Below are 10,250 nucleotides of genomic sequence, written 5' to 3'. Positions count from 1 at the left end.
ACAAAGACACTGGGCCATGTGCCATGTGGCCAACGGTGGCTTTGTGGCTGCATCCGAACTGCGTCGCGCCACCATTTGGGCAGTCGCGCTCATCTCAGGACCATTCCTGAGCTCGAATCGCCAGCGGGTAACCTGGAGACGTCGACTGCCAGGCCCAGTACTGCGAACAACGGTACAACGTTCCACCGAAAAGGGCCTTTCCTGAGAGCAGGTATGTGGACTGCGCTACAGTTGATTTCGAACCAGACTCACGAGAACCGAGAACACAGCGTAACCGTCACACTCTGCAGGGCTACCACCGCGAATCCCTTCGCATATTCTGGTATGGCTATCCCAATTAGCATCGTACAGGATTGTACAGGATTGTACGAGCTGACAACGCATGATGTTGTACGGGTTTGGAACAGCAATACAGAAGCATGTCTTCTTCGCAGAGGGACCTCCGACCCCGAAAGACACAGCCGACTTCTGAGGCGCTTTCCAAGGCAAGTCAACTCAGTGGCTACTCGCTGGCACAACTCCAACTGACGAGGCTATCATCTAACCAAGTGTCAAGCGAACCAGGCATGCACGACCGAAGCAACCTGCGAAGAGCAAGTCAAGTCACTGCCACTCGAACTGATATCCCTCATTCTCGAGAACCTCGACTCTCCGCGCACGCTCGCTGCCGCGAGTCGTGCCTGCCGTGCTGTTCAATTCGAGGCCGAGCGTCTATTGTACCGAGAAGTCCATATGGAACGCATTCGGCACGTTCGCAGTTTGCATCAGGCTCTCACCAAGTCATCCAGACGGGCATTCTTCGTAAATGCATTACGGGTTGAAATGACTAGAGGCCTCAGTCCAGTGTTTCCGCTGGTGAACGACATACTCCCTTTGCTCACGAACCTCGCGCACCTGGAAATCAAACGATATGACTATGGCATTTACAAGATCGTGCTGCGTACACTCGCAAAGTGCACATTTAGACTCAGGTCACTCGAAAGCTGGACAGTCAAGGATAGCGACTTCGTTCAATTCCTCCGACAGCAGACTGGTCTAGAATCACTCAGCCTACACAGGCACGACTCATTTGACTGGGAGATATCACAAGAAGCCCTCCCACACCTCAAATACGTGCAGACATCTCAAAGGTTATTCGTGCAGCACATACGAGGCCCTCACGCGATCACACACCTCGATCTCTCCATGTGCGAGTTGAGCGGCCAGACGTTCGCTGAGACCTTTCGAGCTGTGCGGCACCGGCTGGTCAGTGTCAAGTGCACACGGCATGGTGAAAGGCGACTTCGAAGACCATTCTGGTCTGTCATATCGCACGTACTCGGTTGCGGGCCCATGCCCCACCTTAAGTATCTCGAGGTCATGGACCATCGATCTAGTGATTCCAGCGTACGCATTCGTTCTCCCAGCCATTCTTCTCTTCACTGACCCTCTGCGCAGTTCCGGCCATTCATGGACGGTCGTTGGCGTCTGCGTGGGTCGGCCATCGCGTTGGAAACATTTGTTTGGTCTTCAATGTATTGCCGCGAAGACTTCGACAATGCTCCCCACACTGTACGCGGCCGGCGGGCCTATCTCCGTCTTTGGGCCACGGAATTCCTGAAGAAGAACAGCGCTGTGGAGCGTTTCTTCCATGTCGATCGAACGCCGACCAATGTGCTCTGCGCGACGCTGTTCACGCTGTCGTCGGACAACAGGCTCGTGGAGGAGATGAAAGACGTGAGGGATGTACCTGTCTGGACTGATAACTGAATAGATGTATCGTGGGTGGGTCGGGGGCGCGTAGCACATTGGTGTGTAGGGCAGTCTGAAGTCATTACGTCGCTTCGCAGTCCACTTATTTGAACCAGACCAGAAGTATGTACATACGCAATTCTCACATGTGTATGTAAAGAGACGATCAACCACTGCTTTGTGTCTATGATAGCATAAGTACACTTGTAGCGATGTCTTCAAATTTGCATGAAGCCCTGGCCACGTCCGCCGGCGCCGATCGTTTTTGGGAGCGTACGAGTCCTGGATGTTGAGGTCAGTATGGTAGTGCTGCTTTCTGGCACCTCCAAGTCGTGGCTCTGTGGCCGTCACAACATCAAGACACGCTGTCTTTGTGTCAGGAAAGATATACCTGACTACGCTGTCAGTCTGAGATTCGTCGAATCGGGAGTTCGAAAGGTCACATGCTTGGCCGGTTCCGGGCGCCCGACGCGCTTTCGTTCATTAATTTGTTCGAGATCGTTCGCGTGTTTGCGACCATCCTTGTGAACGTTGTACTTAACTTGTCTCAGATGCATAGCACTCAGGTGTGTACGGTATAGTGGTCCACGTCACAAGCTCATGGGATTCGCTGTCTACACAGTCTCATGCTCTGTAGAACACACATAAGCGTAACATTCGTCGAACCATACTGTATCCGGAGTCAGCAGTATAGTAGTTCCGTCGCACTGCCCACGCCGGCGAACGGGTTCGTTCTCGCAAGCTTCATACCGCAGCATTGGATGAGCTGAAGTCATGGGCCCTAGGAACCGTGATACATAACCATGGCCCCTTCGCAGAGAGTCCCCCGATCTAGCAGGACGAAGCCGATTTTGGAGGTTCTTGCCCAGGTAAGTCAACATTGGAACCATTCCGTCCCAAATGACGAGCCGATGATCTAGCCCAGCGTCAAGCGGGTCCGGCGAACACGACCGAAGCAACCTGCAGAGGGCAGCAACGCACCAGTGAAGTCGCTGCCACTCGAACTAATAACACACATTCTTGAGGACGTCGACTCTCCGCGCACGCTCGCTAATGCAAGTCGTGCATGCCGCACCCTCCAACTCGAAGCCGAGCGTCTCTTGTATCGCAAAGTATACGTGGGGCGGGTTCCACACGTTCGCAGTCTGCACCGGGCTCTCACGAGGTCCTCAAGACGGGCGTCCTTCGTCAACGAATTCGAGGCTCATGACAATGGGCGCATGACTCCCGTGATTCTCCTGGTGATGGAGATACTCCTCATGCTCACAAGGCTTGAGCATCTGAAGCTCAACCTGCACACACAGGATTCTTGGCTTTGTAACTGGAAGATGCCACACGATGCCCTCCCACGCCTCAAATATGTGCAGACATACCACTTTTTCTTCGTGCACACCATCTGTGCCCCTCACGCAATCACACACCTTCATCTTTCTTTTAATGAGGGGGAAAACCCAGCTCTCAACGAGATTCTTCGAGTTGTGCGGCACCAGTTGATCAGCTTCAAGTGCGAACGAGCGTCTTCAATGGTCCGAACTCCCGTTTGGTCCTTGATATCGGACACACTCGATTGCGGGCTCATGCCAAAATTGAGATATCTCGAGGTAGAAGACATTAGTGATGTCAGTGTATGCATCTGTTTTCCATTGCCGTCCGCATTCACTTTGCTAATGCTCTCCACAGTTCCTGCCGTACTCAGACGTCCGTCGCGTGCAGATGGGCAGGATTACATTGCACACGGTTGTCTGGTCTGCGTTGCATGATCAGTTCGACTACATGTTCCCCGGCATCGTCGGCGTCAACTACAACGCTGCCACCAGTGACAGTCGGCTGGCCTGTATCCGTCCCTGGGTGCAGAAGATCCTGGAGAGTTACAGCTCCTTGCGCCGTTTCTTCTATGTGGAGCCAAGCGAGGGGGATAGCGGCATATGGTCGACCTACGTGTGGTTGTTCACGTTATCGTCTGATGACAGGCTTGTGGAGGAAAAGAAAGAGGCGAGGGACTTACCTGTTTGGTCGGATATCTGAAAGCATGCATGTATCACGGGTGGCCCGTGGGCGTTGTAACTATAGGAACAGCATGCATTCGCCCTGAAGTTTGTCATGACTGAAAGCCAGCATACTTTGTGGATTGATCATCGGCGAATAGTTGAGGCATTCCAGAAAGTATTGTACCGACTCTGCACCAAGCAGACAGACTAGTAGGAAACGCGGACCGAACCGTATGCTGCGATGTATCTTTGAGCGATATGCCCGGCCCTCAATACAGTCGTCCTCGTCTTGAGCTCACGCGTCTCATGTCAGGTTATTCCATCTTATTATAGATGACGAGCTCGAGACTGTCATGTAGCCTAGGGTCAAACGAATCAGGCGCGTGCGAACGAGGCAGTCTGCGAATCCGGAGCAGAGCGATGCAGTACTTGGCACAGTCAAGTATACTGGCAACCCGTGCCGAGTCCTAGACAGTCGATGAGATGCGACAACGGATGAGGCCAGTACAACGGGCGCCCGAGCACGCCCACAGCAGTGAGAGGAAGCTATAGATACAGCAGGCGGATATCACGACGGGGCGAGCACCAACAACAAAAACAGACAGTGGATGATCACTCAAGATCCGAAACACGGAGGAAAAGAAACGCGCGGAGGTGGCGGGGTCACTCGATAATAGCCGGGATGTAGAATGTCAGGATGCCATCTGCCCCCGCCATCTCGTCGATGTACACGTACAGTATGATGCAGTGGTTCTGGCATATGCCTACGGACACATGGTGCGTGAGCAATGGTGGCGCTAGGACATTCCGACAAGCACGACTCACACGCAATGGTCGTCGTCGACACGACGTGACTGCTCAGGAAGTTCTGGAGGCTTCTGAGAGACACGAGAACGCCGTACAGCGTCGTTGGGCCGCGTGCGTCCGAGGTATCCGGATCCTGCGTGCTCGGATCTTGCGCTCAAACAAACGACGGACGACACGCCCTTCGTATCCCAGTAAGACAAGAAATTCCGGAAAACGACTTACCCATTCTGGGATTAGACAGCCCGTTCCATGCCACATCTACGCGCGAGTTGTCGGTCTGGGCGCACAGCTGCAAGCACCCCGACAAGTTAGCCCGGATGCCGATCACGTCCGCCGCGAGCGGGCGCATACGCTCCACGACGGCGCGCAGCTTCGCAAGGGGCGGGAGGATTATATGGACCTTCAGATATCAAATATTCATCTCACCGACACCAATGGGGAATGCAGGCGTAGTGATGGACCTCAGGCTCAGGGCACATCGGCTCCTTGAGCCAGCCCACGTCTTGAAGTTCAGGACCACGATCCGGACGTCGTGCGTAATCCGGACGTACCGGCCCATCCGTGTCGTCGTCGCGATCTCGAACGTCAGAACCGCAACCTCGTCCTTCTTCGCAAGCCTGTTTCATCAACCAGCATGAGCAATGACAGAGCATTCAAGCAGACACTCAAGGATCACGTAACAGTACGCGGCTGCGGCCTGTCAGCCATCGAAAGGCGCAACTGTCTTACTCGGGTATCTAATGATCAACCACTGCCTTGTGTCTATGATAGCGTGAGTACACCTGTAGCGATGCGTTGAAACTTGCATGAAGCCCTGGCCACACGGTCCGCCGGCAATCGTTTTTGCAAGCGTACGAGTCCTGGATGTTGAGGTCAGTCACGGTATGGTGCTGCTTTCCGACACCTCCCAGTCGTGGCTCTGTGGCCGTCAGCATCATCATGCATCAGGCCTTCAGGCCCAGGGACACGTTGTCTTTCAAGTTGTGTTATGAGAGAGATACCTGACTCCCGGGGCGTCCACTCTCAGCGGAGATTTCATCGAATCGGGAGGACGAAAGGTCACATGGCCGGTTCCGGGCGCCTTGTTCGAGTTCGCGTGCTTGCGACCATCCTTGTGAACGTTGTACTTCAGATGCATGGCACTCAGGTGTGTACAATACAGAGGCTAGTCCACGTCACAAGCTCAAGTCATTCGCTGTACATCTATACAGTCTTATGCTCTGTAGAACACACACGAGCGTAACATTCGTCGAATCAGCAGTAGGTTTGTCGCACTGCCCACGGCGAACAGGTTCATTCTTCCAAGCTTCATACCGCAGCATTGATTGAGCTGAGGTCATGAGTTCTAGGAACCGTGATACATAACTATGGCCCCTTTGCAGAGAGTCCTCCGATCCAGCAAGACAAAGCCGGTTTTGGAGGTTCTTGCCCAGGTAAGTCAACATTGGAACCATTCCGTCCCAAATGACGAGCCGATGATCTAGCCCAGCGTCAAGCGGGTCCGGCGAACACGACCGAAGCAACCTGCAGAGGGCAGCAACGCACCAGTGAAGTCGCTGCCACTCGAACTGATAACGCACATTCTTGAGAACGTCGACTCTCCGCGCACGCTCGCTGATGCAAGTCGTGTATGCCGCACCCTCCAACTCGAAGCCGAACGTCTCTTGTATCGCAAAGTATACGTGGGGCGGGTTAAACACGTTCGCAGTCTGCACCAGGCTCTCACGAGGTCCTCAAGACGGGCGTCCTTCGTCAACGAATTCGAGGCTCATGACAATGGGCGCATGACTCCCGTGACTGCGCATGACTCCCGTGACTCCGCTGGTGATGGAAATACTCCTCATGCTCACAGGGCTTGAACATCTGAAGCTCAACCTTTGTGCCAATTACGATGAGCCCGCAGCTTATGACTCCGTTGTGCTGCTTGCGCAGTGCACATTCAAACTCAAGTCGTTCGATGGCTGGGTCACCTCTCCTAGCGACTTTGTTCACTTCCTCCAACAGCAGACCTGTCTAGAGTCACTGCACATACAGGATCATTCCTGGCTTCCTAACTGGAGCATACCACACGATGCCGTCCCACGCCTCAAATATGTCCAGACACACTCCTTTCTCTTCGCGGACGCCATCTATGCCCCCCACGCAATCACACACCTTCATCTTTCCTTCAACGATAGGAATAACCGAGATCTCAACGAGATTCTTCGAGTTGTGCGGCACCAGTTGATCAGCTTCAAGTGCGAACGAACGTCTTCATCGGTCCGAACTCCCGTTTGGTCCTTGATATCGGACACGATCAATTGCGGGCTCATGCCAAATTTGAGATATCTCGAGGTAGAAGACGTTAGTGATGCCAGTGTATGCATACGTTTTCCATTGCCATCTGCATTCACTTTGCTAATGATCTCCACAGTTCCTGCCGTACTCAGACGACGGTCTCGTGCAGATGGGCGGGGCCAACATTACGTTGGACACGGTTGTTTGGTCTGCGATGTATGATCAGGTCAAGTATATCTTCCTCAACGACAACCACAACGCCGCCACCAGCGCCAGGCGGCTTGCCTGTATCCGTCCCTGGGCGAAAAAGATCCTGGAGAGTTTCAGCTCCTTGCGCCGTTTCTTCTATGTCGAGCCAAGCGAGAGGTTTAGCGGCATATGGAGGACCCGCGTATGGTTGTTCACTTTATCGTCTGATGACAGGCTTGTGGAGGAAAAGAAAGAGGCGAAGGACTTACCTGTTTGGTCTGATATTTAGTAGCATCCATGTATCACGGGTGGCCCGTAGGTGTCGTGGCTATAGTAACAGCGGGCGCCCTGAAGCTCGTGGGCCTCATGGCTAAAAGTCAGCCATGCGTAGAGAATAAGTATACTCGGGACTCTGATCCACCATTTCAGTGTCCCTGCACTGCCTGATGCTGTTCCCAACCCTCCGAGTCGAAGCCTCTATTTTTTTTCCTGCTCCACGGTTGTCAACTGAGACTCGAATCATCTGCAATACTGCTCACCTGTTCTCGGCGGCCATGCATCCTTGGGGTTACGTGTTCCCCTCCATCGCTCTGACAATGCCAAACATAAAGTAACCGTGAGTAGTCCAACGGTGCCATTTACACCAGGGGTTTTGATCTTGATCCACTGACAGGCCATGTCATGCCTGGAATACAGGCTCGTACCCACATTGCAGAAGGAATCAGATTTAATCCATGCGGCGCACGCACGCATCACGAACATGTACTGCTAAGCATTTCCTTGCCTGTCCGCTTGTTGAACGGCGAGTGTGGATCCGGGCTGACACTTGGCGAACATGGATAGTCACAGAGGCCCTGTCAGGCTTGAGGATGAGCATTCTGAATCCGACGACAGGTTCCATAGTATGATGCATGTAACGAGTACTACTCTGACAGAGTGACACGCTCCGTCCTCAACGGCCATGTGCCAAAATCTATCTCGGACTCGTCCTTCGAGTACCCGCGGATTCCTCAATAGGATGCAGCCACCTAAGGGGGATGCATACTCAGGCTAAACAGCCTATGGTTGTACGGCACCAGTGCCGGGATACGTGTATGATATACGAAGGTGTGCGGTAGTAATGTTACATATGCAAGGGCCATCTGGTGTAGGATGTCGTAATAGGTCAAGCTGACGTAGCGATGCCTTCATCGCCCTGCGACGAAGGTCTTTCCTCTTCATACGGCTTTGAGTCCGGAGCCCACTGATCGCGAGGTGTTTCTATATCGTCAGAGTCCGAACCGTCTTCGGTCTCTGCATATGTATCCTGGAACACTGCTGAACCGGACATGGTTTGACCGTGTTCCAGGTGCTCGCCCAGATTGCCTACGACCGCGGAGGCGAATCTCAGCCCTGAAGCGCGAGAAGCGATGAAGGACGGTTCCGAGCCAGCCATGTCGTCGGTCATGTGTACCTGGCGTAGGTTGAGAAGGAAGCGCGAGATGACGATCGAGGAGAATCTAGAGCATAAAGGTTGATCAGTATGTTCGCGGGCGTGTAGTATGACCAAGAAGGACACGAACCCTGTAACAAAGTATGTGATGTCCCAGAAGACCTACCAATCAGAGTCGCTGAGCAGTTGCTGATAGTGATGAATGTGCATACGTACGTTGGTGATCTCTAAGGCCAAGTGTAAGACATTCAGGACCAGCAGCATGCTACAGGCAAAGCGTCGCATTTTCGGTATTAAGTGACTGAAAATTCGCCGGAACAGCTCACGTAAAATATATTGTCCCTGCCATTGCATGCTTCAGCGAGGGGTAATTGGAATACACTAGCGATACGCACCATCTCTCAAGAGCAGAGTTATAGTGGGTGTCCTCATGTTCATGACGCTAGCTTCTTTCTTGATCTTGTATGTGTTCCTCCAGGTCACGGCAAGGACAAACACGTCCGCTGCTATAAGGCATGCGCGAGTCAAGATGAGCACTACGATACCATATTAGTTTCTGCGGATGGTATAGAATCCAACAATGCGCGCACAACTGTCGCGAGCACGTCAATAACGAGACGTCAGTCACACAGAATATAGACCGAACACGCACGTTAGGCTAGTCTTCGCTGATAGGAGAGAAGTGAGGTCGCAGGCAGGGCCATACCACGGCACCTCGATGATGGCGTATGTCTCCCGGATGTCGCTCGCCTATAGTACTGAGGTCAAGCAGACGCAACAGATGTCACGCGGATGGAGCCTACGAGGTTTGTGCCAACTGGCACCATACTCAGGGCAAATACGAAGCTGGCGAGACGCCAATTCCGACCGCTGACAGCAAAGACGCGCAGGGCCGAGAATGCTATTGCACTGGATGAGCGGCATTATACACGGCAACACTGTGCATGGACGACGAACCTGCCCAGATCATGGACAACAGGAGCTGAAAGCTCGGCAACAGCAAGTTCACGGTTTTGCAGCTGTTTCGTTCCATCACATCAATAGAGGTCTTTACACCATTTCTCGGTGAGCTTACGCCTGGCACAGTATCAGATTCACGCATGCCGGATCAAAGGCAATACACTCACGAGTGCAGTTCCCCAGTTAGGCATTGTGAGTATCATCGCAAGCCGAGACCTGCCGTAGCGATCCGATTGAGTAGGAATAGTAATGTGGCGCCAGTCTTCTTGCGGTTCCAAATCACGTTCGATCTCTTGGGGTAGCGTGCATAAATGTTCGTAGAATATGAGTGCTGAATTCCAACCGCGTCAGGCTAGCGGTGCTCTCAGCTATTAACAACGCTCACCTGTCGTCGCAACCGCACAGTAGTTTTGTACGTAGCTGAAGGGAACCACTATAGGTCAGCGGCAAGTGTTCAGAATCAAGTGGATCACGTACCCAAGCTCAAGATTGTACACGACGTCAGCTAGTTCGGCAGCAACATCACTGTCGGACGACATAATAGAGGATAGAATGTGGGCCGAGGCTATGATACAGAGAAAGAAGCTGAAAGAGGGTAACAGAACCGCGGACCCGAGCTATAACCTTCTTGTATCCGTCCCATATGAGCAGAGCCGTAACGACAAGGGTCCGCAGAGGCTTGGCATCTCCTTCATAGAGAACGATCAATGCGCTCGCGACTAGTGGCGGGCGCGAGGCGGGTCTTGAGACATTCAGTAGTCAGAATATGGTCAGAATAAGTCATTCCACAGAGCTTCCTGACGGATCGTCGACGCCACATCGCGTAACATAGACGGCGCATCGAACACTGTCGTTGACAGCTGCTT

At 53.0% G+C, this 10,250-nt stretch overlaps 5 protein-coding genes across 5 annotated transcripts; 3 read left to right on the top strand and 2 right to left on the bottom strand.

Annotated features, from left to right (window-relative positions):
- Nucleotides 1–64: 64 nt before the first annotated feature.
- On the top strand, nucleotides 65–1,854 carry B0H18DRAFT_374594 (uncharacterized protein). The gene is made up of 4 exons (XM_048037803.1): nucleotides 65–211; nucleotides 270–485; nucleotides 550–1,386; nucleotides 1,438–1,854. Exons 2-4 carry the CDS (start codon nucleotides 420–422, stop codon nucleotides 1,747–1,749), a joined length of 1,215 nt encoding a protein of 404 aa, XP_047893104.1. The 5' UTR covers nucleotides 65–211; nucleotides 270–419; the 3' UTR covers nucleotides 1,750–1,854.
- A 428-nt stretch (nucleotides 1,855–2,282) lies between these two features.
- Nucleotides 2,283–3,884, top strand: B0H18DRAFT_374585 (uncharacterized protein). The gene is made up of 2 exons (XM_048037802.1): nucleotides 2,283–2,600; nucleotides 2,652–3,884. The coding sequence occupies exons 1-2, from the start codon at nucleotides 2,535–2,537 to the stop codon at nucleotides 3,489–3,491; spliced, it is 906 nt and encodes a 301-aa protein (XP_047893103.1). The 5' UTR covers nucleotides 2,283–2,534; the 3' UTR covers nucleotides 3,492–3,884.
- Nucleotides 3,885–4,149: 265 nt separating this feature from the next.
- B0H18DRAFT_1169995 (Hus1-like protein-domain-containing protein) lies at nucleotides 4,150–5,143 on the bottom strand (the record flags this gene model as incomplete). Its single annotated transcript, XM_048035880.1, has 4 exons — nucleotides 4,150–4,483; nucleotides 4,545–4,673; nucleotides 4,749–4,926; nucleotides 4,988–5,143. Coding segments are annotated over 4 exons (564 nt in total), but the record flags the coding sequence as incomplete, so codon positions are not given.
- A 509-nt stretch (nucleotides 5,144–5,652) lies between these two features.
- Nucleotides 5,653–6,883, top strand: B0H18DRAFT_1008670 (uncharacterized protein). Its single transcript, XM_048028798.1, has 4 exons — nucleotides 5,653–5,673; nucleotides 5,738–5,817; nucleotides 5,876–5,959; nucleotides 6,011–6,883. The coding sequence occupies exons 3-4, from the start codon at nucleotides 5,894–5,896 to the stop codon at nucleotides 6,383–6,385; spliced, it is 441 nt and encodes a 146-aa protein (XP_047893101.1). The 5' UTR covers nucleotides 5,653–5,673; nucleotides 5,738–5,817; nucleotides 5,876–5,893; the 3' UTR covers nucleotides 6,386–6,883.
- Nucleotides 6,884–8,059: 1,176 nt separating this feature from the next.
- B0H18DRAFT_1008659 (uncharacterized protein) lies at nucleotides 8,060–10,250 on the bottom strand. The gene is made up of 10 exons (XM_048028797.1): nucleotides 9,862–10,250; nucleotides 9,770–9,804; nucleotides 9,552–9,715; nucleotides 9,382–9,472; nucleotides 9,228–9,325; nucleotides 9,077–9,174; nucleotides 9,015–9,016; nucleotides 8,816–8,960; nucleotides 8,641–8,689; nucleotides 8,060–8,445 (listed from the first exon to the last, which is right to left on the bottom strand). Exons 1-10 carry the CDS (start codon nucleotides 9,921–9,923, stop codon nucleotides 8,158–8,160), a joined length of 1,032 nt encoding a protein of 343 aa, XP_047893100.1. The 5' UTR covers nucleotides 9,924–10,250; the 3' UTR covers nucleotides 8,060–8,157.

The sequence above is a fragment of the Fomitopsis serialis genome (genome assembly GCF_022376445.1).
Source record: "Fomitopsis serialis strain Sig1Antser10 chromosome Unknown B0H18scaffold_35, whole genome shotgun sequence".
In the NCBI taxonomy this organism is placed as follows: Eukaryota; Fungi; Basidiomycota; class Agaricomycetes; order Polyporales; family Fomitopsidaceae; genus Fomitopsis; species Fomitopsis serialis.
Note: the sequence above shows the minus strand (reverse complement) of the source record. Positions and strands in the feature narration are given on the sequence as shown.

Coding starts and splice junctions, on each gene's coding strand:
- B0H18DRAFT_1008659 (XM_048028797.1), bottom strand. CDS start 9,923: ATGTCGTCCGACAGTGATGTTGCTGCCGAACTAGCTGACGTCGTGTAC. Junction 8,690..8,815: donor CTGCTCTTGAGAGATGGTGC/GTATCGCTAGTG, acceptor CTTTGCCTGTAG/CATGCTGCTGGTCCTGAATG. Junction 8,446..8,640: donor TGGCCTTAGAGATCACCAAC/GTACGTATGCAC, acceptor AACCTACGCCAG/GTACACATGACCGACGACAT.
- B0H18DRAFT_374594 (XM_048037803.1), top strand. CDS start 420: ATGTCTTCTTCGCAGAGGGACCTCCGACCCCGAAAGACACAGCCGACT. Junction 486..549: donor CTTCTGAGGCGCTTTCCAAG/GCAAGTCAACTC, acceptor CATCTAACCAAG/TGTCAAGCGAACCAGGCATG. Junction 1,387..1,437: donor ATCGATCTAGTGATTCCAGC/GTACGCATTCGT, acceptor CCCTCTGCGCAG/TTCCGGCCATTCATGGACGG.
- B0H18DRAFT_374585 (XM_048037802.1), top strand. CDS start 2,535: ATGGCCCCTTCGCAGAGAGTCCCCCGATCTAGCAGGACGAAGCCGATT. Junction 2,601..2,651: donor TTTTGGAGGTTCTTGCCCAG/GTAAGTCAACAT, acceptor CCGATGATCTAG/CCCAGCGTCAAGCGGGTCCG.
- B0H18DRAFT_1008670 (XM_048028798.1), top strand. CDS start 5,894: ATGGCCCCTTTGCAGAGAGTCCTCCGATCCAGCAAGACAAAGCCGGTT. Junction 5,960..6,010: donor TTTTGGAGGTTCTTGCCCAG/GTAAGTCAACAT, acceptor CCGATGATCTAG/CCCAGCGTCAAGCGGGTCCG.